This window comes from Aspergillus uvarum (assembly GCF_003184745.1).
Source record: "Aspergillus uvarum CBS 121591 unplaced genomic scaffold BO82scaffold_29, whole genome shotgun sequence".
In the NCBI taxonomy this organism is placed as follows: domain Eukaryota; kingdom Fungi; phylum Ascomycota; class Eurotiomycetes; order Eurotiales; family Aspergillaceae; genus Aspergillus; species Aspergillus uvarum.
The window spans coordinates 18,133-44,204 of record NW_020291326.1 but is presented as its reverse complement, the minus strand read 5'-3'; the positions used below and the strand labels follow the sequence as shown (position 1 = coordinate 44,204).

General features: G+C 50.1%; 6 protein-coding genes across 6 annotated transcripts; 4 read left to right on the top strand and 2 right to left on the bottom strand.

Annotated features, from left to right (window-relative positions):
• Positions 1-184: 184 nt before the first annotated feature.
• On the top strand, positions 185-2,216 carry rad7 (DNA repair protein Rad7, protein; the record flags this gene model as incomplete). Its single annotated transcript, XM_025637440.1, has 4 exons — positions 185-226; positions 297-827; positions 886-1,051; positions 1,183-2,216. 4 exons carry the CDS (start codon positions 185-187, stop codon positions 2,214-2,216), a joined length of 1,773 nt encoding a protein of 590 aa, XP_025491595.1.
• A 2,653-nt stretch (positions 2,217-4,869) lies between these two features.
• BO82DRAFT_284320 (uncharacterized protein) lies at positions 4,870-7,843 on the top strand (the record flags this gene model as incomplete). The annotated part of the gene is made up of 3 exons (XM_025631456.1): positions 4,870-5,114; positions 5,174-5,576; positions 5,648-7,843. 3 exons carry the CDS (start codon positions 4,870-4,872, stop codon positions 7,841-7,843), a joined length of 2,844 nt encoding a protein of 947 aa, XP_025491594.1.
• A 1,528-nt stretch (positions 7,844-9,371) lies between these two features.
• pan1 (actin cytoskeleton-regulatory complex protein PAN1) lies at positions 9,372-15,963 on the top strand (the record flags this gene model as incomplete). Its single annotated transcript, XM_025639320.1, has 9 exons — positions 9,372-9,496; positions 9,593-9,651; positions 9,715-9,824; positions 9,888-10,024; positions 11,250-11,842; positions 11,907-11,970; positions 12,022-14,082; positions 14,175-14,717; positions 14,778-15,963. 9 exons carry the CDS (start codon positions 9,372-9,374, stop codon positions 15,961-15,963), a joined length of 4,878 nt encoding a protein of 1,625 aa, XP_025491593.1.
• Positions 15,964-16,303: 340 nt separating this feature from the next.
• Positions 16,304-19,488, bottom strand: BO82DRAFT_383687 (sodium/calcium exchanger protein; the record flags this gene model as incomplete). Its single annotated transcript, XM_025638036.1, has 3 exons — positions 19,054-19,488; positions 17,620-18,976; positions 16,304-17,589 (listed from the first exon to the last, which is right to left on the bottom strand). Exons 1-3 carry the CDS (start codon positions 19,240-19,242, stop codon positions 16,304-16,306), a joined length of 2,832 nt encoding a protein of 943 aa, XP_025491592.1. The 5' UTR covers positions 19,243-19,488.
• Positions 19,489-19,781: 293 nt separating this feature from the next.
• BO82DRAFT_82629 (condensin subunit BRN1) lies at positions 19,782-23,068 on the top strand. The gene is made up of 3 exons (XM_025641592.1): positions 19,782-20,034; positions 20,094-20,679; positions 20,746-23,068. Exons 1-3 carry the CDS (start codon positions 19,958-19,960, stop codon positions 22,747-22,749), a joined length of 2,667 nt encoding a protein of 888 aa, XP_025491591.1. The 5' UTR covers positions 19,782-19,957; the 3' UTR covers positions 22,750-23,068.
• Positions 23,069-23,607: 539 nt separating this feature from the next.
• Positions 23,608-25,116, bottom strand: BO82DRAFT_284235 (uncharacterized protein; the record flags this gene model as incomplete). Its single annotated transcript, XM_025631449.1, has 3 exons — positions 23,608-24,138; positions 24,193-24,660; positions 24,724-25,116. 3 exons carry the CDS (start codon positions 25,114-25,116, stop codon positions 23,608-23,610), a joined length of 1,392 nt encoding a protein of 463 aa, XP_025491590.1.
• Between the last annotated feature and the right edge of the window lie 956 nt (positions 25,117-26,072).

The window sequence follows — 26,072 nt, the reverse complement described above, 5'->3', positions numbered from 1 at the left end:
TCCCATCCACAGTTTTTTTACTCAACCAAAATGTACGTCCTGTTGCCTTGAGCAAGCCGCTGTGCGTCTCACTAACACGTTGAAGGAGCGAGAGAAGACAGATAAGGAACCAAATTCGAGGCCCGTATGTTCCCAATGACACTTCCCACTTCCCGGATTACCTCTATATCATGAAGGACTACTCATGATACATCACAGGCATTCGGCACTTACTGATTTTCTCGCTGTATGTACTGATTATTCTTAACCTCGCCGTCCATCCAATATAAATGAGTTAATAAGGCTTCGTTCTCTAGTCCAACAACATCTCCGCGGCTCAAATTCACCAAGACTACCAAAGACGTTTGAGAGATGAAGAACGCCAGGTTGATGAGGCTCAGGAAAACCATGATGAGAACTCTCCACATGAGGGCACTAGTGAGTCGCCAGAGCAGCAGAAGAAGCGAAAGCGTCAAGAGACTGTTGCTCTGGCCAAAATCAAGCAGAGTAAAGAGTTCGCCCGACGCAAGGCGCGACGAACTGGCGAGCCAGATGATGATGATGATTTCATCGCTCGTGAGATGATGCACGAACGATCGCGTCCGATGCCGGGCCAGCTTGACAATTGCGAGCTATGCGGTAAACGCTTCACAGTTACTCCATACAGCAAGACAGGACCAAACCACGGTCTTCTTTGTGCTAAATGCTCAAAGGCACAAACAGACAATGAGAGGAAAGCAAAAGCAAAGAAGCGCGGACCGAGAACTAGTCGTCGTCAAAATCAGAGCGATCTTCTCGACGGCCTCGCGCAACAAGGTGCCCTGAGCTTGGCCGAGATGTGCACGAAGGTACGCTGATCACCACACCTTTGAAGTCGCTGCGCTTTGACCTAATACTAGCTGGCAGAAAGTTGCAGATAACATCAACGATATTGAAGAGTTTGGTGACTTGCCACCGCAACTATTACATCGTCTGAGTCAGATACTTTCCAAAAGGCGGGTCATGACACCTCGGACTCTCAATCTTTTCCTTCGCCCAGACCTTGACTCTATCGATATTTACGATGCCGCTAGTACGTTTTCATCTCTGGTTCAGTTTCCTTATTCCCTTGTGGCATTCTCACTCTTTCTATCACACAAGCTTTCTGCTATTCGCTCTTTTATGCTTTCCCCCAAGTAATGAGAACTAACAGATGGCATCTAGGGCTTGAAACACAGGATTTTGAGAAGATTTTTGCATTCATGCCTTCTGTGACTCATGTCAACCTTCGCTTTGCAGGTCAAATGAAAGATGAGGTGGTGGGCTACATGTTGAGCCGTGACCTCCATATAAAGAGTTTACAGCTAGATGCTACCAACTTGGTGTCAGATTCCTCATGGCGGCAGCTATTCCAAAGGCTAGGATCACAGCTAGAGAGTCTCAAACTGTCCAACCTTGATTGCTCATTGGACAACGAGACCGTGGAGGCGCTGACCAGCTGCTGTACCGCACTTCGGTGTTTGAAATTGAAACACTGCTGGAAGCTTGGGGATCGCTCACTTGAAGCCATTTCTAACCTGACAAGTTTGGTGCATTTGTCTTTACACTTCTATCAGGATGTGGAGAACGACACTCTTCTCCAGACCATAAATCAGGTGGGGCCAAGCTTGCAGACATTGTCATTGGAAAGCTTCACTACTGCCGATGATCATCTACTTGACATGATACACGCCAAGTGCAGGACATTGACCAAATTACGCTTCTCGGATAACGTCACCTGCACTGACAAGGGATTTGTGCGTCTTTTCGCAGACTGGCCAAATCCTCCTCTAGAAATAGTGGATCTTTCATCAACGCGTGATATCGATAATGCTAGCCCAGACGATCCGGCAGAAGCCACAGGCCTTGCATCTCATGGGTTCATTGCACTCATGAACCATTCAGGCTCTATGATTCGCAAGTTGAATATCTCGTCCTGTCGTCACATATCACATGCTGCCTTTACTGAGGTTTTTTCGGATGGCCGCACATATCCCAGGCTGAGGGAGCTTGACGTATCGTTCCATACGGTCATGGATGATTATCTCGTGGGTCAGATCTTTCAAAGCTGCCCAAACATCCAAAAGTTGGTGGCTTTCGCCTGCTTCAACCTCCGCCATATCAAGATACCTCCAGGTGTTGCGCTGATAGGTGGCTTGAAGGCACAAGACTCCATTGTAATGGAGGGAACTTCTCAATCACAATCGATGGTTTCCTAATCTCTAACCGCGAAGATAGGGGCTCTTAAATCAGCTAGGAATTAATTGATGGATACTAGGGCCAAAAGTATCACGGTTCAATTTGAATTCGTTGTTATAACAGACTTTCGAAATCAGAGCAAGAAATATGGTCAGGTCATCTAACCTCATACCTTACTGGAAGCCTTCTGTGGTCTATCAAACACTTGCTTACCTGGAGTGCCATCGCCTTCATCCCGAGGCCTTTTCAGTGTAGTCGGCAATCTACGTATCATTTATGAATCCACTGGTAACGATACTGGGAGGGACAGGGGAAACTAGCTTGTATGCTGACTAATTCAGATACACTCGGGGATTCTTCTTATTATGAATGGATGACGAAAGGGTCATGAGCCACGATGACCAAGTCTAACGACCTGTGCGTTTCATTTTCTGTCTAATCTAGTTGATGTATGCATGATGATGGGGACTTGAATGAACCTACTGTATATCACGTGATAATTGGTTTTAGTAAAAGTAGACTACTACGGAGTAATTAACTTAGGTATGCTAGTCTAGAACATGAATGGATGGCCGGGGAGCTAGTTAATGCCTACAATGGATCTAGTCTGTGGATAAAGACGGCTGGCCATACACATCAATCCCGCGCATCCAAACTGTGGTTACAATACAGTGTATACAGCATAATTGTGGTATCGTACTAATCGTATTCACCTGGAGAACCAGCTAATTGTGTGATCATGTGATAAGATATTACCTCGACTATTGAAGCTTCCCTCTTGGTACGGGGTGCCTGGTCCCTCAAGCCTTCAACAAATTCAAATCAATAGCAGCGGGCTTGAGAAGCGAACCAGCCGATCTTTTCGACGGCCCCTTGCGTTGCCGGACAGTCATAAAGATGGATGGTAATATTGGTGGTACAGAGTACACTCTGAGGGTCGCCGCCCAACTCACACTCTTCTTTTGTCTGACCACTTTTTTGTACTGTACATTTCTTTCTCTCCATTTCCATCGCCACTGCCACCCGCTTCCTACCGAAGTCTGGATTTACACCACTTCCCCTTTTTTCTCAGTAGGTATATCATTGGTTCCGTAGCTGGATTTTTCCAAACAGGCAACAGGCACCAGGCACAATCACCTACCTCCCTTTATCCGATTCGCCGTTCATAGAACACAGGCTTCTCCTCTGGGAATCTTCTGCCACACAAAATACTTTTACCAACGTTACATACTATCAACCCATGTGGGAGGAGAAGGAAGAAGAAGAAGAAGAAGAAGAAGAAGTAGTAGCAGAAAAGGAGTCCCCGTCACGGGCGGAAGGAGAGAAGGGTGCTACTATTATTAGCAGCATTCGCCCCTCCCCCCTCTCTCCCCTATGAGGCTTAGATATGAGACTAGAAAACTACTAGGTATGGTACGTAACTTACTGTTTCGGGCTCCACACCCCACCACATCCAGGGTCTGTTGAATCTGATGACAGACAGTGCTGAGTCCCAAGAGACTCAGGTTTCTTCAAGTAGCCCATGAGCTAAATAGCCGGTCACTACGGGTAACCACCAAACCATTGTCAGAAATGATAAGTCACGAGTCCGAGTAGATTCCTCTTGGTTGAAATTGTTCTTCATCTCTATTTCGTAGAGTCCTTAGCATACAACAAATGGTCTTCATATTGTAATGGTGAAACCTACTTTATTTAGTACGAATACCTAGTACTCAAGACTCAAGGGGTGTCCAGCTGTCTGAGTCTCCTCTATTTTTGTCGCTCTTATTACATCTATTTGTCCTATCCAGTGGATACTAATAATACCTGAAAAGGTGGACTATTCTAGTCTGGTCATTCAAATGACCAGTTGACCGACTAACTCAGGTGAGTAAACTAGGGTTGCGCTCCGAGCTGTCTTTGTCATTCGAATCCATCTCCCTCTCCCCTCATTCTCTCCTGTCCCCTAGGCAGGTTTGTTTTCGTTTTGCCTTTCGAGACCCCGTCGCAGAAAACCTACATGTCCTGTACCTATCGTTCATTGCTTATACGCCCACAACCAACCCCTCTCTTGAACCCACTAATGCCGGACACTCACTTAAGAAGTTAAGTCGCTTAAGAAATCACTTCAACCAACCAGCCCGTTTCCAAGGACCCGCTAGTGGACTGTGAGGGTCCCAGCCGCTGCTGATCGATCATTATACGTATACGCTGTATCAGAAAGAAAGCTCCCCTGGGCCACCTCGCCTCTTCAAACCAGATTCTTCGGAGACCCCTGAGTGAGCTCGAAGCCTCCCAAGCATCCACATCTTCCACTCACTGATCTGCCTTGACGCTATCTCATTTTCCTTCACGTCATCCACTTCTTTGCTTGAATTATTATTCTCGTGAGCAGGCCTCTCTCTGCCCCGCTGGGATTGAAATCTGTGCGGTCTTTAGACAAGGCCCAGAATTATTCCAAGCACACCCAGCACCCTTTTCGAAAAACCACGCCGTTTCTCTCTCCTTCAGCTACCCGGGCCGTCCCTCAGTCCAATTTCCCTTCCTCCACCACGCCGGTAATCTTTTATGGGACGACAATAGCGCCAACAGGCAGGGGCTGGAGTATTGCGGATTCTGGGAGCTGGCGTAGCTTGCTAATCCCATCTGGAAGTGGTTCCGGCTTCGCTAGTGGTCGCTTCGGTTTCAGTCCAGATGCCAATAAAGCTTCCCAAAGGTTTCGCTCGACGAAAATCGTCTGGCAATGCTCTCGAGGAGGTGGAAAATCCTCCTCAGTCATCATTTAGGGTTTTTGAACGACCATCCGCCGACAAGAAATCCTCCAGCGATGGCAACCTGATGTCGAAGAGGCTAAGCGAAGGCCAACCTCTGTATTCGCCATCCGAAGACGATAACAGCAACATATTTGCAGCATCGGAAAGCCACCATTCACGAACTTCGTACGATCCTCTTCCTACTACTTCCCTGCTATAAGGTACTAACGAACGTGGTCGAAAAGTACATACGAAGGAAATCCTTCCGCCCGCTTTTCTCAGTCTACACGCCGCTCAACAGACGGAGCGCCTCCGATCGAGGCTCAGTCCCCACATTCGCGGAATTTGTACGATATACCAATTCCTCCTATCTCTGGTGCACTTCGGGCAGCCGGGCGAACATTTTCTTTCGGTGGGAGATTTTCGAAGACTTCGGCTGCGGTCCCACAATCTCAATTATCCATGTCTGGACAATCAAGAAACCGAGCTATGACTGCGAGCACAACAAACACTGCGACCGCACCGAGACTTCCGGAGACAGAGCTGCAATTTAACGAGATGGAAGACGATTTTCAAAACATGTTCGGTAGCCTTGAAAAGCGCTACTATGCTCCACAGGATTCACCACAAGAGAGAGCTTTACAGCCGGTACGTCCCTAATGAGTATTTGCTGATCTCTGCATTGAGCAGTCGGTGTCGAGTTCTAACATGTCTTCTAGAACTCGTCAGCACCACGCAAGTCTGGATACGAAGGTCCTGCGAGAAAAGATGATAGAGTCACCCGCCCCACACCAATCGATACTGATCGATCGCAGGAGGTTGAGCCGTCCCCTTACTCATGGGACAGCCGACATTCTGAAGATGGTTTACTCGCAGCCATCGATTCGCCCAGAGAACAGCTAGACACACAGCATGCACGCCCAGACCCGAGTACAAGTTCCGCGGGAGAACGGCCAAGGTCTGCAGCGCTACCCCATATCGTGTCGTTTGCGGCCGCTACGACCTCTCATCGCTCTCTCGATAAACCACAGACTGCCTCTGATAAGGGATTGAGGCGAAGTGCGATATATGCAAGCAAACGCGACCCCGCACCTGTCGACGACGAAGATGCTAAATTAATCATGGAGTCTCTTTATTCAGGCAAAAAGGGTGTACAGGTACCATCCACATCCGACCAAGGCGTTTCAGACGTCGAGAACGAGTCATCCCTCTTTCAAAACGAAGACTTGTTACCGGGTGCGGCTCAAACTGAGCATCAGGAGCCTCCGACGTTAGTTGGACCAGCGGAACACAACAACCTTGATGCTTCAATTGTGGCACATGCTCACCTGGCCGCACAATACGAGAAGTATCAACCGGCATCTGCCTCTTCAGCAAACAAGATCATGACGCCCTCCCAATTTGAACACTATAGACAACAACAGGAGCTCATAAGATCCACAAGCGACGCATCCATGAGTGAGAAGTCTGGCGAAAGCGAATACGAAGAGGAGGATGAAACAGAGAAAAACCGTGAGGCTGAAAGGCAAAGACGGAAGCAGGAGGCTCATCTCTCTGTCTACCGACAGCAAATGATGAAAGTGACTGGCCAACAATCTTCCGCTCCTGCCCTGCCGACAGACATTGATCGGGCTAGCAAGAGTGCACCAAATTTGTTGCAACAAGGCAATCTATCCGGAAGCGGTAAGAGCAGTGATGGTGATGATGACGAAGAGATTCCATTGGGGATTCTTGCAGCACATGGTTTTCCAAACAGGAATCGGCCTCCCAGTCGCCTGACACCTTCTAATTCTATACCCAATCTTCGAAACTCATTTCAACAGCCGTATATATCGTCTCCGGCGTCCGCCGCAGAACAGGATATTGCGAACCGTAGTAGCTTACCTGTCTTCGCCCGAAATCTGCCTCGAGACCCATATTTTGGTGCAAGTCTGGTCAATCCCTCTAACAGAGAATCTCTCGCCCTCGGAGGAGGTGCGTCTGTGCATGGCGGCCAATCGCCCGCGTTACCTCCAGGAGGCTTAGTGGGGGTCATTGCTACTGAGGAACGGGCTAGAGCCATGAGAAGGGGAAGTCCCAACACCCAAGCCATGTATGATTATCAGGCTGGCGGAGTATCCGGATCGGCAATTCATCCGGGTGGCATTCCCAGGCCCTACACTATGATGAACCTGAATTCGACCCCTATGACTAGCTCGCAGCCATCGATATCTGCGACGGAGCAGGCACAAATACAACTTTCACAGCAAATGACGCAAATGGTACAGATGCAAATGCAGTGGATGCAACAGATGATTCAAATCCAGGGTGGCCAGAACGTTCCTCAAACTACGATACAGGGCGGCCCTCTACCCGGTCTGGGAGCCAGTGTCAACATGCGGCCGTCGTCGATGCCGTCAGCCGACACTATGAGCGGTGCATCACCTGGTCACCAAGCTGATCACAGGACGCTCAGCATGCTTGACCCCAACGCCTCTTCTCGGTTGAATACCCCAGCTTCGCCATATGCATCTGGGGCCCTCAGGCCTGGCACTCCAGCAGGTCAAGGCTATGCACCGTCTATTGCCCCGTCCGAACGTAGCAATGTTGGGTTAGCATCCCGCTATAGACCTGTCTCAATGGTGCAGCCAGATCTCGGGGCTTCGACTCTCCATTCAACGTTCAATTCGTGTAACGATGAGAATGAGAAACTCTCCGCTGTCGTTCCAGCCGGGTTGCCCATGTCTAATCGTCCGCTGTCCAGCCATAATCACATACCCACCCACTCCAAGCCAAGTAACAGCGTTGCGGCGGACGATGACGATGATGATGAAGGATGGGCTGAAATGATGAAAAAACGAGAAGACAAGAGGAACAATTGGAGAATGAAGAAGGAAACCTCTAGTTTTGGGGACTTGCTCAACGCAGTACATTAGCATGGTTAGTCCTGCTCTGACATATACCCTGGGTCTCAGGCCTAAACCTGCATATCCATCTTTCACTGTCTCCCTGCTTTGCTCCTTGAAAGTGTTCTCTTCCTTTACCAAATTATCTGTTATCATTCGTGTGACATCTCAGCGGAGCAAACTGACTGGTCTCTATACCTATGCAGTTGTTCTTGTTCAACCGTATCCTTGAAATCTGTTCGTTTCCTCGGTCCATTTCTCGACAGTCTCTTCTTTTTTCTGGATATGATTCTATACATCTGTTGGCTCCAGTAATTTGGCTTGTTCTCACCTGAGCTATGGTTGATGGTGATAATGGCTAGCAGCTTTCTCCCTGTCTTTTGTCTTTGTGTAACGGAGCTGGATAAGGGCTTATGATTGGCGTTCTAATGGCTTGTCGATTTTGTAGCCCAGTGCGGGTTGTGATGTTCTGCATTCATCCACATGTCGCATGTATCTTTTTGAACCTGTACTTAATCAATATGTACCCGATATCTATAAAATATTTCACTTGGGTAGAAGATAGCGACGCGGGATAGAAAACCCTACTAGTATGGCTCGAGCTGGGAGCAAAAGATTTCAACATATGTAGGAAGGCAGACATCATCCACCCAGTCTATTCATTCTGGAGCCTGTCTCTGAACGCGATAATATTAGCTTTTCATCTTGTGCAGGAATAAATATGTGCGAAAACATCCAGGTATTATATAGTCAATGGTGGCTGGTCGCAAAGGGGAACTGATAGCCGAGTGACTGCTGATCACGTGCTTTTATTCCGAGATTCTTCTGACGTTACCAAAGCATTATCCGAAATTGCTTGCATGTACAACAATCTCCCAAAGCCTACTGTTTATTTCAAAGCCCTTCTTCAGCTTAAGCAGCGGAAAGTTGCATTCCTTATCTTGATGATCTGAACCCTGCATCACTTCTGTATCATAACTTACCTACGGTCCAACCGCTAAGGCTTCATTATCCCATTATCCTTCCTCCCCCGTCCTTAAGGGACAAAGAAGATACAGCGGAAGAGGGTTGGCTTCAGCTTCAGCTTCATCTCTCTGCTTACTCTATACTTCCTTACTTGAGTCTTGTACTGCTGACTGCTGTGTTGGGATCGAGACTATCTCGGTTCTCTTGCATTCCCTTCCTTCATCTGGATATCTGAACTCCAAATACAAGATGAACGCCCCGGATCGGTAAGAATTATTCTTAGTTAGAAGCATGGCTCTTTCTTCTGTTCATATCAGTATCGATCGTTTGAAATCAAAGACATGTACATGGATGCAGCTGTATGAGCTCTCTGCGCTCCGAGCTTTTGTCATTTATTGATTGATTCCAACCTTGGAGGTTTTGCATGGCACTTGCTCCCGTTCATTTCACCCTTTCCCCAGAAATTCCCCCGTCACACTGGTTGGTGTTTGCTGCTCCTGTTTCCCCATTTCATCTCGTTCTTATGTACATCTCCCTTCACCGAGCCATTACTGCCTGCTCCGAGTCATTGTCACGTTAGACGGCTGCAGCCATGAGTCCGAGCAAGGAATATCTCCTGCCACCGGAGACAGCCTATGCTCGTTGGAGACATGGCAACGGCGGGCCTCGAGTAGGCTGTCAGTCTACGATCAATGTGTCTCATGACCAGCAGCAAAGGTCGGCTCCGTCCGATCGACAGTGATGTGCAATTTGATCCGTTGGCTCTTCTCAAGTGACGGTTACGGTCCATCTACTGACCTATTCCTCAACCAGCTACGAGTCCTTCGTGCTCGCCAGTGGCGAAAGCAAAGTCGAGATGGAGATAGACACTCGTGCGTCACTTATCCTTTTCGGCCTTGTCTGGTGAATGATACAAACTTTCTGATTTTGGCCAGGCATCCCCTCTTCCGCTATCTTCACCTTCAACAAAGAGGATCACACTCTAGGGAACTTGATCCGTTCTCGCCTGCTACAGAGCTCTCACGTCCTCTTCGCTGCGTATAAGGTATGCACTTTCATGTTCAGTGATAGTTACTGGCTAGGATGGATTTTGACAAGAAGTACATAGGTGCCTCATCCGCTTGTGCCGCAGTTTCTGCTACGCGTACAGACAGATGGCGAGATTACTCCCAAAGAAGCTGTCATTACCGCCTGCCATGAGCTCGTGCGTGACCTGGGTATTCTCTCCCGAGAATTCACTAAAGAGTATGAGCTCCGTAAGATGGTTGGGGCCACTCAACAGCAGAACGGTGGTCAGGATGGACTATAGTCACTATCCACTGCTGTCCGCAGAATAAACTTGCTACGCGATTCCTGGCGTGCTGGATCTCTAAACTTACGCAGCCGGACATGTTTCTGTTACCATCATACTCTTTGTTGCTAATATCCCGCTGTTTTCAACTTGGCTCTGTTCGCATGGACAGGTCAAAACGCGCACGTATCTATTTATCTGTCATCAGGACCGGAGTGCTTCTACTGCTGTTTTTACTTCTCTTGTTTCACATATGATTAATTGATGACTCGCTCGATTTGTTGCCTCAGGCGTTCCGGGGTTCCGTTCTATTCTAACGGCAGGGTCAAAAAGTGTACACGTAACTTATCTACATTTTTGATCTACTAATTATAAAGGTGGCTGGGCGCTAGCTAAGCCTATCCAGGCACTTGGGACTGGTGACGATATAATAGTACATAGAGCAACAGTAGTTGATCAACCTACTTAAGCTTAAGTAGGTACTTGTATAATAGCATTTGCTTGACTTGCAAGTGATGATAGGTAACAATATCGTTAGCTGAAACCAGCCAGGTAAGTCAGCAAGCCACCTTGTAGAGTCTATAATATTATATCTACCAAGAGCTATGATTCATAATGGCAATCCTAATCGTAACATAGTAGGTACTAGAATTATAGAAGCTTGGTGTTTACCACTATCTTTATTGTTTATTTATTGTTTAAGAATTTTTTATCTTGATAAAAATCTTTGTTTAGTAAAATGTTGTCCTATATTGCTGTTTAAGAGCCAACAAGCAACTCGATATATTCAAGATAAATCAAGATTCCCAAAGTTGATCTTGATATATGTAACAATACATACTGTACATAAGTTACCTCCGGACCGGGTTGGCTTAACTTATTCGACTTTAGTCAACTACGGAGTATTAATAATTTAACTACCGTCCCTGATTATGTAAGTTGTCAACCCCCGTCAGCGTCACTGACCAATGCACCGGCAGCTCCCCTTCCCAGTTCCCTTTCTCATTGCCTTCCCCGCCTCCCTGTTGCCTGTCCTGTTCGCGCGGCCGGCTCTTCTCTTGTTTTACCTTTTCTTCTCCTATTCTGCGCTCTTCATCATCTACCTATTTTTGAGCTTGTTTCTCTTTCATTTTCTTCAGTAAATGCAACCGTGCGTTTGCTAATGTATTCTTCGTCGAGTTCTTTCCTGGGCGCCAACAGCGCTCGTCCCGGCCAACCCCCTTTCGTGCAGCCGCAGCCGCAGCCGCAGCAGCAGCAGCAGCAGCAGCAGCAACAATCCCCCTACTCGCCATTTCCTCCCAGCCAACCACAGCAACAACAACAACAAACTGGCTTCCTTCCTCAGTCAACCGGCTATGGGCCTCAGCTGGTCGGGCTAGGAGGCTCACAGCTACAGCCTCAATCTACAGGATTCCCCACCGGGCAGCTGCAGCCTCAATTTACTGGTTACCCTGGAGCATTATCACAATCGCTTCAGAATGGTTATCAGGTTTCAGCTCAGCAACCACAATACACGGGGCTTTCATCCCAGCCGCAGGCTGCGCAGTTCCAACTCCCATCGAATACAAGTCTCGCTGTTCGACCTGCTCCTAGGACATCAACGGAAATGGCAGACTCATTCCAGAGCAGTACTGGTATGGCGCCGCCGCCGCCGCCTAAGTCAGCCGGGAATAAGATTCCCAATATCAGACTGTCATTCATCACGGCGCAGGACCAGGCCAAATTTGAACAGCTCTTCAAATCTGCCGTGGGGAATAATCACACCATGAGTGGTCAGTCATGCGGATCGACCTTAGGAGAGCCTTACCTCGCATGGTTACTAATACCTTCTCACAGGAGAGAAAGCCAAGGAGCTCCTACTACGGTCAAATCTTTCGGGAAGTGATCTATCCAAGATCTGGTGAGTTGCCAAGCTCCGTCTCCAGTATCAGGATGTTGCTAATGATTACAGGGTTCTATCTGATTCTACCAAGTCAGGGCAGTTGTTTTTCCCCGAGTTCGCTTTGGCAATGTATCTATGCAACCTCCGGATCACGGGCAGGGATCTCCCAGAGGCCCTTCCCGAGAAAATAAAGAACGAGGTATCTAGCATGGTTGACATAATCTCTTTCCAAGTTCCGGATACACAACCGGAGCCCGTCGCGAGGACAAATGTCCCTAACTTTGATGGCCCAATGATGGAAAATCAAGCTATACCTTCAGCTCCAAAGCAGCCGCAGCCTCAGCAACCTACTAACGCCCAGCTTTTGACCCAGCTCGCGGCGCAGCACACGGGCTTCCCTCAAACGAGCGGCTTCCAGCAAAATCAGTCATCGTTTACAGGCCAAGGCTCTCTTCCTTCGCAAATCACAGGTCTACCTGGGCAATCTCGGCAGCAAGATTTGCAGCCCCACCCAACAGGTTTCATGCCTAACCCTCAACCCACGGGTTATAGCGGGCATCGCCCTCCTATTCCACCGATGCCTACCGGTCCCGGCTACAGCCTTAGTCCTTCACAAACCGGGGCCGCCCTCGGGTTAGTTGCGCAGCCTACCGGTGTTCCCGGACAGTGGGGCTTCGTCAATGCCCCGTCGTCGGGGTTGCCTAACATTGAAGCTCTCAAGCAACAGCTCATGCCGCAACCAGGACGCGAAGGAGGCTTTTCCGCTGCTGGTCTTTCGGGCAACGCTCGAATTCCGTGGGCTATCACGAAAGAGGAGAAAAAGATTTATGATGATCTGTTCCGAGCATGGGATGGGTTTCGCAAAGGCTTCATTGGCGGTGATACTGCGATCGAGATCATGGGCCAAAGCGGCTTAGACAGAAAAGACCTAGAACGCATTTGGACGTTGGCAGATCCTCACAATAGAGGGCGTCTCAACATGGACGAGTTTGCTGTTGCGATGCATCTGATCTATAGGAAGCTCAACGGGTATCCAGTGCCTAGCCGCCTACCACCGGAGCTTGTTCCCCCATCAACCAGGAACTTGAATGATTCTATTGGCACAATCAAGTCTATGCTTTCACAGGATGCAGAAACACGGAAAGCTTCAGGCGCGTTTCTACAGCCGCAGAAGACCGGTGTTAGCTATCTGAAAGAACATTCATTCCGTGGCGGTTCGGCTTCTCCGGGAGCCGGCCGCAAAGATGCCACTTTGTTTAAGAACAACGATGAGGCAGCTGCCGGTTATCGCTCCAGCGCTCGTCGTCGTGTAGGTAACAGTGGTCGGACACCGTCCCCTGCTACTTCACAGGCACCTGAAGAGGAATTTTCTATCGAACAATTAAAGAAGAAGTTGCGCGAGGCGCAGATAATGCTCGATGCCGTGGACTTTCAGGACGAGAATCAGGCCGAGGAGGATGATGCTTTAGATCGGCGAGACCGGAGAGAGGCGGAAAGCCTGATGGATCGCATTCGACGTGTGCAAGATGACATTGACACCCACCCAGATGCTTTCTTGCGCAACCTTGATTCTGGCGCAGAACGGCGGTCGCTACGCCGTCAGCTACAGGCTTTTGAGGACCTAGTTCCGCAAATTGCATCGGAGGTGAGGCGCATCGAACGAGAGATTGCAGAAGCTAGATTAGAGCTATTTCGCCTCAAGGATGCCAAGGATCATCCTGACAGTGCCTCTAACATCGTTGGCACAGGGCCCGGGGGTGCTGTGACTGAGGCTGATCGCATAAAGGCACGGGCGCGTGCGAGGATGCAGGCCCGCGCTGCCGAACTCGCTGGAAGGCCTACCCCGCCTTCCCAGGATGATGATGGAGCTGCTGCTCGTCGCCTCGAAGCCGAAGCCGCCAAAGTGAAGGTTGAGCGGGAGAAAAATGAGACGATGACCCGCGATGTGGAAGTTAGCGTGAAGGAATTCGCACATAGTCTTGAAGACAGCCTCAAAGACGGTGGCGAGAGTTCCACACGTGAGCACGAAAGAAGACGTTGGGAAGATGCCTTGGGTGTGGAAGATGTTATTCGGGACTTCATTTACGACTTGAAACGCGGTAGCCGCACTGCCCATATTCGTAAGGATGAGTAAGACGTCCCTCTATGTCCCCCATGAACACGATATCGGACGCAGCCTGACAGCCCTGGGAACGACCTCTTTGACTGACATTTGCATCTAGACAATCTGGGCTAGCTACTGCCAAAGACCAGCGCCAGTATGATGACGATAGATTATCCTCGAACGTACCTGCCGTACGCTCCTCCCCCGTCTCCACAGGCTCTATGGGATCGTTGCCTGGCTCTACACATGAGGATCGGGTGGCGGCTGCCAGGGAGCGTGCACAAAAACGCATTGCTGAGCGAATGGCAGCTGCCGGCCTGAAGCCTCAAAATGACGCCATAGAAACTCTTGCCCAGCGTCAGGAGCGAGAGAAGAAGGAACGCGAAGAACGGTTAAGGCGAGCCGAAGAGGAAGATGCTAAGCGGGAACAAGAGAGACAGCGACGTCTGGCTGAAGAGCAACGAGGACCCGTGATAAGTTCTAAACCAGCTGGCAAGAAGCCTCCACCAGCACCACCTTCGAGGAGAGTTCGCACCGACAGTGCGGACCAGGTTGATGCGAAGAAAGCTGCAAATGCAGTAGCAGAAACAGAACAGTCTATTCGTGAACAAGCCATCGAAGTAGAGCAGCGTGCAGTAGAAGAAGAGACCATGCGCTTAGAGTATGCCCCCATTGCGAGCCGATTATATAATCATTTGACTTACATAGACACCTACTCTAGGTCTGAGGCCGAACTGCGTGAAAAGGAGTTGATGAAAGAGAAAGAAGCACAGGAAGCGCGCCTTGCTGCACTTCAGGAGCAGGTTAGGCAAGGCAAGATGAAGAAGCAGGAAGAGAAACGCAGAAAGGAAGATGCAATTCACGCGGCGAAGGAGCAGGAAGCAAGGCTTGCAGCTCAGCGTGCTGAGCTTGAATTGGCACGAGAAAGAGAGCGACAGCTTCAATTGGAGTTGGAAGGCCTTGAGCAGGAAAGTTCTTCAGATGAGGAAGGCCCCGAAGATGTCGTTCCTCGGGATGCCACACCGACTCAAGGTCAAGTCTTTCCCGCGGAATTAACCACTGCGCTTCCAGCCTCCAACACAATCTCAGCGCCGCCGGCAGATCCCGTCGTCAGTCCCGGCCAACCCTCCGCGGGTAATCTCAGCCCCGAGGCTGAATCCAAGAATCCCTACTTCAAGAAAATTGGTCAGGGTCCAGAAATTCCTGCTGCTTCTCTGCCGGTTTCCCATCCCACAACAAGCGTGCCTTTAAAAGCCGATTCCCAGTCGACGAACCCTTTCCATCGATTAGCGCAACAACAGGAGAGCACCAAACCGACTTTCACTGCTCCTGGACCTTTGGAACGCAAATCGCGTGTTCGTCCTGAGGCAGACGATGACTGGTCTGCAGCAGGGTCTGACTTCGATTCCTCTGATGACGACGATGACGAACGCCCTGGAGGTGGCAGTGCGAAGCAGCTCGCCAGTATCTTATTCGGTACTATGGCTCCTCCGCGGCCCTTGAGTGCCATGGATGACAAGCCTTCGTCGAAATCGTCCATTTCTGTACCAGATATCCCGGTTATACCACAAGTGCCATCCGCTGAGAAGGAAGATACGGTTTCTGGAACTGAGGGAGAGCCCTCGCCACCTCCACCTCCCCCCCCCCCTCCCCCGGTGCCTGTTTTGAGCGTCGAGCCTGCTGCTCCGCCGCCGCCGCCGCCGCCGCCGCCGCCGCCTCCTGCACCCGGCATGGCCCCTCCTGCTCCACCTCCGGGTATCCCTCCGCCACCTGCACCCTCATCGGCACCAGCGGGTGCAATGGACCGAGGTGCTTTGCTAGCCTCCATCCAGGCAGGTAAAGGGCTTAGGAAAGTGCAGACCAATGACCGAAGCATCAGTTCTACCGCAGGTCGTGTTTTAGACTAAGAACGCGATCTACTTATCCATGAAATGTTTGTTTGAAGAGCTTTACCACTTTCGATGTTGAGAATGTAGTTGAAGATGCGCCTTGAACCTCACCTCGAATTTACGTTACTGCTTTAGATGACTACGTAAAAAGAGCACCAGGGGAAATCCTCATAACAGTCAAAAACAAAACCTAACAAAGCATTGATGTGACTAAAATACACCCTTTCGATATATATCTTAATCTATATATAGTGTATAAATGACAGCAAACCAACAAGCCCCTCCGCAAAAGCCACTGAAGGAATGTAATATTCCTGCGAAACATTTTAGATAATAGCTCCCAAAACCCTTGCAAACTTCAACTAAGAATTTCAGCGACAACGTTGCCGAGTGTACTGATACCCCATAAGACCATAAGGCCCCAGCCAATCTTCCGGTCCATCCTCCAGCCATTCAACGGAACTACAATCAATAGCCCGAGCAGAGTAATCAATAAAGTAGCGCCACTGATGACAAGTACTTTCGAGACCTCAATTTCGTAAGAGCCTCCGTGCGCTTCCATTGTTCCTGGCCTCGCATTCACAGTCATGTATAGACCTCCCAAGCCAATTCCTAGAAGAATATTTAGCATGGGCCCCCCAAAGCAGGCACTTAGTGCCATGACGGGGTAGCCCAGGCGCGCAACAGTGATATCTGCAACAAGGTCACCTAGAGAGTTGCCCACGGCGAAAACCGTGAGTCCTAGAAGAGAATCACTGATGTTCAAGATAACACCCAAGGTCTTGAGGAGGTTGACCACTTCTGTGGCTATTGTCGCAATCCAGAAGATAGCGACGACAAACCCTAACAGTGCTAGAAAAGGTCGCCACTCTTTTGGAGGCTGCGAAGCCGAACAGTGCCGCGTGCTGATTATAAGGGCCGTACAACATACCAGCGAAAAGAGTAGTGAGACCAAGAACGGTAATAGTAGACTGCGAAGCTTCAGATCGGGATCCAAGGCTGTCCAAGTAATCAGAGCCACAAAGAAAGGACCCGTGAAAAGCTGGACCCAGACCAGCCAAGAGCACCACTCTTTCGTGGCCGTTGTACACGAACCCGCGCCTTCTTCAATGACAGGGATTTCGGAATCAAGACGTGATTGCGGTGGTGCACACTGAGATTTCCGGCTTGAATGAATGGCATCTTCGGCTCTGGGTTCATAATCAAGGGCATGTAGAAGTGGGCTGTCTTCCGGTAAAGCTACCAAGGGCGCAGGGTTATTGACATTATCCGCAGGTGTTATCACGACGGAAAAACCACCAGCATCAGGGCTTGACTGTGCTGCCTCAATGACAGGGAGTGTGATTGTCAACAGAAACACACTAGGAGCTGCGATGACGCCTAAAAGTCGCTCCCAGATAGATTTATATTTCCATCCGACCATTGTAGGAAAAAGTATCGCAATGATTGACTGAAAGCTGGACCAAGACGTAGCCCAAGATGTTGCCGACGTTTTGATCTGGTTGTCCCCATTGACCTCAACACCGTCCTGAAAGTAGAGTGGTTCAGTGGGACTTGTAGCAGGCGGCAAGCGAATGCTCGGTGCCCTTGAAGACACTGGACCCATTCCATCCAGAAGAGGTGGGAAAGGGCTAATTGGGCTATCTAGATGGGCATCCGCAGATAAGGCCGTACCCCTAGGGGATATCGGCAGCGGAGAACTGGGATGTGAGTGTGATGATTGATACGTGGGTAAGTGGAACAATTCCGGAGGAGCAAGGAGGGTTGGACTCTGGGGTATGCAATCGGGCTGATGTGTGTCGCCTATTGCTTGACTGTTGACCGAGGGTTGGCGGACAGTCAGCAGGGGTTGTCGGGAGTTAGACTCTAATATGCTTGTGTCCAATTTTAGGTCCACTGCAGCGTTGGCAGATACGGCTCGAGTTCGAGTCGGAACACGTGCTTGATTAGGATGCAAGCGATCGCTGGCCAAGGGTCGACTAGCGTGCGGATGAGATGCAACCGAGACGTTGTCCGAATACACATATGACGTGGCCATTTCCTCATTGTCTGAATATTGGTCAAGGTTGACAGGTGGGGCATCTGAGTGAAGATTCCTCGATTTTTGGAGAGAAGTAAGAATGGACTGGAATTCCAGCGCACCCACGAGGCTTGGCCGGATGGGATTTAGAGTATTGCGTCGGCGGGCAATTGGGCGGAAGACACGCATGTTGTCCCGTATCTCAGCCAGGTAACGGTTGCGGGTTTCATCGTCTTCCTCTCCTTGCCAATTCCCAGCATCGGACCTTTCCAGCGCGTTGAAATCTTCGCCGTGAAGGAGACTCGTAGACTCTGAGGCTATCCCAGGATCATCGTCCTCGATCTCTTCAATGTCGAGCTCTTGATTCTCAGGTATGTGGAAGTGCGACCGTGCTGCTAGGTTTCGCTCGTAGGCTCGGCGCCGTCGTAGGATATACCAGTGCCATGTTACAACAAGCACCACATAAAAACAGTATAGAGCTACCATTGTGGCTGACTCCCAGACATGGAGGCGTCCGTCAGCAAGTAGAAACATACTGAAACTCACAGCCACAACAAAGTATCCTACGTCTCGAACGAAACTCCTCCGCGCGACCTTGAATGGGCGGACCAGCGCCATCGAGCCAGCAACCACTGATGTTATAAAGCTTGCTGCGCCGAGAAGCTCCCCGATAGCCAGACTGCCACTGTTTGATCGCATGGCAGCAAACGTGGAAAACACGTCAGGGCTTCCGTTGCCAAAGGCAAGGAAGGTGACGCCTGTGAGGCTTTCACTCAAACCGAGAACACTGGCCAGAGTGCTCAGGTCAATGCAGAGGAAATCACTGGCAGCAATGCCGATAGTACTGAACAATAGGGACAGCCATGATATGATGACTGTGAGCGCCAAAGGCTTTGCATTCGCTAAGGTGCAATAATAGAGCTCAAGGTAGGATATGAGTCCATCTTGATCATCCGGGCAGTTTGTCCTGATGAAAGAGCACTGGTCCTGGACTTGACGGACTAAACGACACTGGATAGGGCGTACAGGAGGTCAGAACTCCGTACTTCATTCAGACTACTACCCGAGACTTGAGAAGAGATACGTACCTCCACTGTGTTGTCTCGCTGGCGAAGCCGCCATAAGTCGGGAACGGCAGGTTCATGCGTGAGCCGTCGCAAAGTCCAACTAGAGAGACCGAGAAATGTTAGAAGTATGATGGACCAGAAAAATGGCCGAACAGAGAAGCGCCTTTGCCGAGAGATTCGGTTGTCGCGAGAAATCAGTCTTGATAGCATTTTGAGAGATATCGCGGCATCCTGGGCGGTAGGCCGTCACGATCCACACACCCGGATAAGCACGTGGCTGCTGCGAAACAAGGTGAGCACCATCCAGCTGCGGCAAAAAGGAAACGATGAACAAAGCCGTGAAGATTTGAAAGATGGAGACAGAGGATTTTGGTGTCGCGCAAATAAACGGGCCGAAGATTAAATGGGGAAGATAGAAAGAGAAGGGGAAGAGCAGGTGGAGGACGGATAGTTTAGACAGAGTGACAGACACCAGCAAGCGGTATGTTAGTAAAGTAACTTAACTACCTACGTATAGAGAGCACCAGCCACTGATGTCACGCTAGGAGGCGGTGCAGATATGACTATTGTACAGTACAGTACAGTACGGAGTACGTCTACTAACTAGTCATAGCTAGTACTATATTACTAACTGGCCGCACTAGAGCTGACTCAGCAAGCGGGGAAATTGCGGTAGTGGTTACTGTGGCGGGGCGGATGTTTTGTTGATTGTTTGTTTCGTCCCAGATGGAGGGTTGACTGGGTCAAAACGATAATCACCACACACCACCACCACCGTTTCCTACGGGCTCATGGTACCTGATGCCGGCTATCTGGCTCGTCTGATTTTGAACTCAGAACTGGCTCCCGTAGGGCTCTATACTTATTTGGTTTCCGCCGTTTTACTGGAATCCCCTCACCCACCAACAGAGACCCCCTCTGCACAATGCCGCGCGTGGCTAATTCCAAGCACCGTCGCTCCAATGGTGGCGCATCCACCCCTCTCAAGAACTCTCCCATGAGGTGTGCACGGTTATAAGTCCGTAATTATCTTGGTGGGAAGTACTGACGGACAGTCTTAGGATACCACTTAACGACGACATGGGAGAGAAAGCAGCGCGCATGGAGGCGCGCCAAGCTCGACATGACCGCCACATGGACCAAATCAAGGCTGCTGTCAAGACGCCTATGCCGCCTCGACGACATCCTGGATACGACCATAGTGCCAGCATGAGCCCAGCCACCCCTCGAGGCTCGGGGTATCGAGGGCGAGAAAGTGATGTGGGTGGACGCAGGGCAGTGACACCGATGAAGCGCGTACCAATCTTGGCCAACTTTGAAGAATGGATGAAAATGGCCACTGACAACAAAATCAATGCTAACAACTCCTGGAACTTCGCACTGATTGACTACTTCCATGATATGTCATTACTCAAGGAGGGCGATGGTGTCAACTTTCAAAAGGCTAGTTGCACGCTGGATGGTTGCGTCAAGATCTACACTAGCAGAGTAGATAGCGTGGCGACGGAGACAGGCAAACTACTAAGTGGCTTAGCCGACAGTCGCGACAAGAGAGCTCGCGAGACCGGAGCCGAGGGCGGCGATGAAGATGGGGCAGACGAGGACGAGGACGGAGAAGAAGGTGCCGCTCGAAAATCAAGGAGAAAGGTTCGTTTGCCCTCAGAACTCTATCCTCAATCTTCTTAACAGTTGTTAACCCAGGCGAAGGCACAGCGATCACACGAAGCTACATTAGCACCATCCTTCTCCTCGCTCCAATTGAAAAAATTTGAGCTCGAATTCTCCGTTGACCCATTGTTCAAGAAGGCCTCCGCCGATTTTGATGAAGGTGGTGCCAAAGGCCTACTTTTGAATCACCTATCTATTGATGGACAGGGACGCATAGTGTTTGATAGCAGTGATGATGCGGCCGCGGCAGCTGAAGCAAATTCAAAGGATGCAGACGATCAGGAGGCGGAATCACAGGAACCAGAACTACCATCATCACCGTCTTCGGCCAGAAAAACAGCAGACAACATGTTTGAGGACAGCATGGAGATAGATATGACTCCCCTGGCGGAACGGTTTTTCCCAAACTTGGACCTCGTGGACAATCAGGACATTTGTCCGTCACTGAAGAACTTTGATCTCGGCGACCCAAGCGGCTCGTTAGACATCCCTTTCTTGAAGGCATCCGACGACTGGCGGCATGAGAGAGGCCAAGAGGAGGCGGGTGCCGTGAATGATGCATCTGGTATCATGCTGGATGATGACAACGCAGTCGGGTTCGACGACGACGATGATGATGCCACGCTGGCTGGCTTCGATCTAGGCGGAGATGCTGGCTTTGGTGAGGGTGGTGAGGTCTGGGCTCGTGAAGCTGCTTTGGAGCCCATGCTGAAAGTGCATCGTGTTGATCGAGAAGGCGAGGATGATGCAGATGGCGAAGATATGGACCACGATGATGGTGATGCCTATGCTATCTCTTTGACCCACCAGCCAGACAACAGGGATCATGAAAATATTCTCAGCTACTTCGACAATGCCCTACAGAAGAACTGGGCAGGGCCGGAGCATTGGAAGATTCGCCGGATCAAGGAGCATGCCGCTGCAAGTAACGCCAACGTCGCGCCGAAGCAACGTAGGGAGAAGGAACCTTTCGAGATTGATTTCTCTACACCGCTTGATACTACTATCGGGGAACTAATCTATATGCCCGCCAGCTCGAATTCCACAATATCGCTGCCTAGAACACAATGGAAAACAAAGGGTCGTAACCTTCTTCCGGATGACAAGCACTTCAATTCACGACAGTTGCTTCGCCTCTTTCTCAAGCCAAAAGCGAGGTTGGGATCCAAGAGATTCATGGCTTTAAAGCGATTTAACCACCGCCGACATGATCAAACCTCGGGCAATGGGGAAATGGACGAGGCATTCTGGGCAAATCACAAACCGGAGGATGTTGCCGCTTCCGACGAGAGTGTTCCAGGGGCATATGACGCCAACTTTTTCGCGGATGATGATGGCCTTGCATTTCCGAACGGTTTCGACGACGACGATGACGAAAACCTCCCATTCGCTGATGCTAGAGAAATACTTTCCCCGCCCGCGGATGGAGGTCCAGGTGCATCTGTAGGAGAGTCTGCGGGAACATCAGGCCTTCCCGCACTCCTTGACATGATGGGGTCAGCCCCTGGCTCCACATTGCCAGTTGGTGCTGGAGGATTTGGATCGCAACTAGTAACGCAGGGCGGTCGTCGGGCACGTCCCGAGTATGTCGCTTATGCTCGAGTGGCTAAGAAGGTTGATGTGCGTCGGCTAAAGCAGGAAATGTGGAAGGGCATGGGAGAGCGGCTGATAACGACATCCTCGTTTGATACGCCCTGTGAGGCAGATACCGCACCCAATGCCACCGAGGAAGCTACGCCTCAACACCCCGAGACCGAGGCGCAGCCGATTCCAACGTCTACACCAATGGGTAAAGGCCAAGAGGATGTTTCTGCGGACAGTACGCTTCGATTCACACAAATCATGAACTCACTTAAAACGGTTTACGCCCCGGAGAAGCTACGCGACATCAGCACGTCTTTTGGTTTCATCTGCCTGCTCCATTTGGCTAATGAACAAGGTTTAGTTTTGCAGAATGATGATGGCCCTAGCAGCCTTGGTGCTGGAAGGCTGGAAGAGATCTTCGTTACTAAAGATGCAAATGCGATCCTTGACGAAGGCAATGTATGAAGGGAGAGTGTGATCGGTAGTACTACCACATGCACAAGGCCGATCACCGCGATATGAGGTAATGCTGACTATTTCTGTGACATGCTTGGGTCTCGTGGGCATAGGCGTTCTGGATGGAGGATTCTTTCGTCAGGAAATGGGCCGGCGTGGCTGTCTTGGCTGGCTCTACCGGTATGCTAATTCTGCGGTGCAATATTCAATGAGAGAATAAGCTCACATCTCGCGGCTGTCTTTATTGGCTGCGTTTTCTTGTCTTCCTTGTTTCAAACGTCAAATAGTTTAAGCAATGCCGGGCATATGAATACTTACATCTTCTTTTTTTACCATAACGTTGACATAAATGATCATGATGCTCGCGTACCCTTTGAACCAGGTGTCACATACTCCTTAACTAAGTTCGTCGGCTTGAAGTACTTCCAACATCTGTCTCTAGGGATATGAATGCAGCAATGCAGCTTCACAGTGACTAGACATTTGCAATTCCAATAACACAGAATTATGAGGTGCGACACTGTAGGTACATGCAAGCGTGGTATCAATTCGAATTACGTATCAACAAAGAAAGAATCAGAAACAATTAAAGTAGATCGGCTCGAAAGGAAGCGGTAGTTAAGACCAACATGAGAGTTTGAGGGAGAGGTGCGCACAGATATCCCCACAAAATCGACTATCCAGGACATGGAAGTATTGGGAGGTGCTTGGTGAAAAGGGAAGTAAGGGCTGGCTGATGCCCAATCACAACCGCGGCCTCCAGCAAAGCTTCCCAGACCTAGTGGTAAGCCTAATTAGTGTTCAATCCATGTGCGTGTGGGTTTCTTCCCTCCTATTTTTCGTCATGATTCTCTCCAACTATCGAACTCAGCCCCGGGAAAATCCAGGGCTCATGGGGCTCTTGTATGCCTCGGGGATAGGTACATTCTCGTAGGTACGTTCGCCGGGTGCCACCGTCATGTGATGACTTGAAGTAGTAGGAATCGGAGCCGGTGAAGGGAACTCTTCTTGAGCTGGCTGAGGAGTCGCATGCTGAACCCGGATGGGCGGAGGCTTGAGCTGGAAAGGTGCTTGGGATTTGGTCTCGGTTGGCTGGTAGGCAAACTGAGTAGCATATACCTCTCCATTCTCTGCTGCCGAGTAGGGATCTTGCGGAAAGGCGTCTTGGGGCATGCCAGTTGATACGATAGGCGCCTTAGGCGTAGGAGGAAACCTAGGAGTGTTCGGCGCAGACTGTCGGAGCTGGGCCATGTACAAATCTGTTCTGGCGCGGTCGCGGCGGTCCATGGACATTGCCAGCTTTCTTTTGGTCCAGAAACGGTACGCAACAACCACATAGACCAGGAGGACCAGTATTTCCAAAACAATCTCGATCACGGCACAGACCAATCCCCAATCCTGTCAGTTTTATCGTGTTAGCCAGGCAACACTGAGAGAAGGAGGTTAGCATACCTGCAAGCGGCAAAGGAGCGCGTAATCAATCTGGTCTTGAAATAGCTGCTCTCGTTCGTTGTGAACGCAAGACCACCCCCAGAGATCTTTGTTATTCCCACTGGACTTGGAGTGTTGAAATATGGCGGCGGCCACGATCCACATCACCAAATCGAAGACGAAAACGCCAATTGTGATTGACGAATAGTATAGAGCAAACTTCTCCGCACGTTTGTGACCACCTTTCCAGTAGCCCCAGAATACTGCGAGACAGGCAAGCAAAGAGATACACGAAACCCCCAGCAGCAGATATTGCGGCCAAGGATTTGTGCCAGTCTCCCATGGTGGGAAGGTATTCCGCTCAGGAATCGACTTTGTCGCATGGAAGACGGTCAGTGTTGTGCCCAGTATCGTCAAGACAATCAGACTGCATCCAAAATTGATGAAGCGGAGGAAAACCTTGGCCACACGAACACGCAGTTTTATGCGCTACAATAGGCCGTCATCAGCATCTAGAGTCACCATGGCAGGTAGTTTTCAACTTTGACTTACAAGATCTCTGGCATTTTCCTTGTCGGTGACCTTTTCTTGCTTTTCCACGTAGAACTCTTCCCGAAAGGTTGGACTCAATAGATTGAGGGTTCGTCCTGGGGTTCCAGGAACTTTGAGTGCGCTCTTGAGACCCGGAGTTGGGACATCATGATGCGAGGCATGATGCGCCGGATCATTCGCAGCGACATATCCAAAACCCACGTCGGACACATTGGGGGGAGTTTGTAAGGCCTCAGGTGGGTCTGCGAATGGCGACTGTTCTAGATCCGCGGCGTGTGCAGGAGAATGGATGGTTTCTGCCTCCGCAAAGCGAGTCACACGACAACCTTTAAGTGAAGCAGTCGATGATTCGGAAGACTTGCGCTCCTGAATGGCGACGTTGGGCGGGAACATTGCGCCAGTATTACGGCCACGAACGATATCAATGGGGGACACGGCTTCATAAGTTTGAGGCAAACTTTTCTGGCTCTCGCTGGACATAGACATCTGGTGAATGGGGTTTGGTTGCAGTAGGCCGTATGTAGCAAGAGCTCGAAGGTATGAAGAGGCCAGCTCTCAACCTTGGGTCGCAATGACGATTGAACAGGTTTGAAGGTTTGAAACAACTGAGCAAGTTATACAAGAAGGAGCATGCGGATCCACAATATGTTTTTTGATGGCGAAAGATCGAAACAATTATTTTCCTCAGAAAGGAGGCAGTGCAAATTCTCTATAACCTTCTCTTGTTTGTTCAATATTAAGGTTATGAATGGCGAGTATAAGATGAGGGCCCTGAAGCTGGGCTGGCAGTCAGGCAGGAAAACAAAAGGAACTATGAGAGATGAGGGAAGAGGTAGGAAAAGCCGGGCCTGGGCGGCATGATCGCTTTGAATATCAATGAAGAGGGTCCTAGCAATACCTTCTTCATTTTTCGACGAGAAGAGAGGGGAAGGGAGAGGGGGGGGGGGGGGGGCATGCCGATAGCATTATGGATTAGAAGTATGTGAAGAGAGCAATTAAGCGCCGACAAGGTGCAGCAAGGTGCAGTAAGGTGCAGCACAACCTAGGGCAAATAGTGATTGGATGGGCAGGGAAGTCAAAGTGAATCACTAGAGCAGTCGACCTGGCTTGTCACAGTGGAGACGGGGGCGCGATTCGCCGCGAGCAAAGACCATGGAGAAGCCCTGGCTGTCACTTCAGATGCACGTTCCATCACCTGGAGAACGAATCAAATCGGGGGATCTCCACGGACTGGGCTCCGACTGTGCTGCCGAGCGCCAACATTGAACTTTGGAACCTTGAAATGCTGTTGACCATCTTTCACAATCAGCCAATCAAATGAGCAGCAGAGCCGCTGGCCATCTGTACTC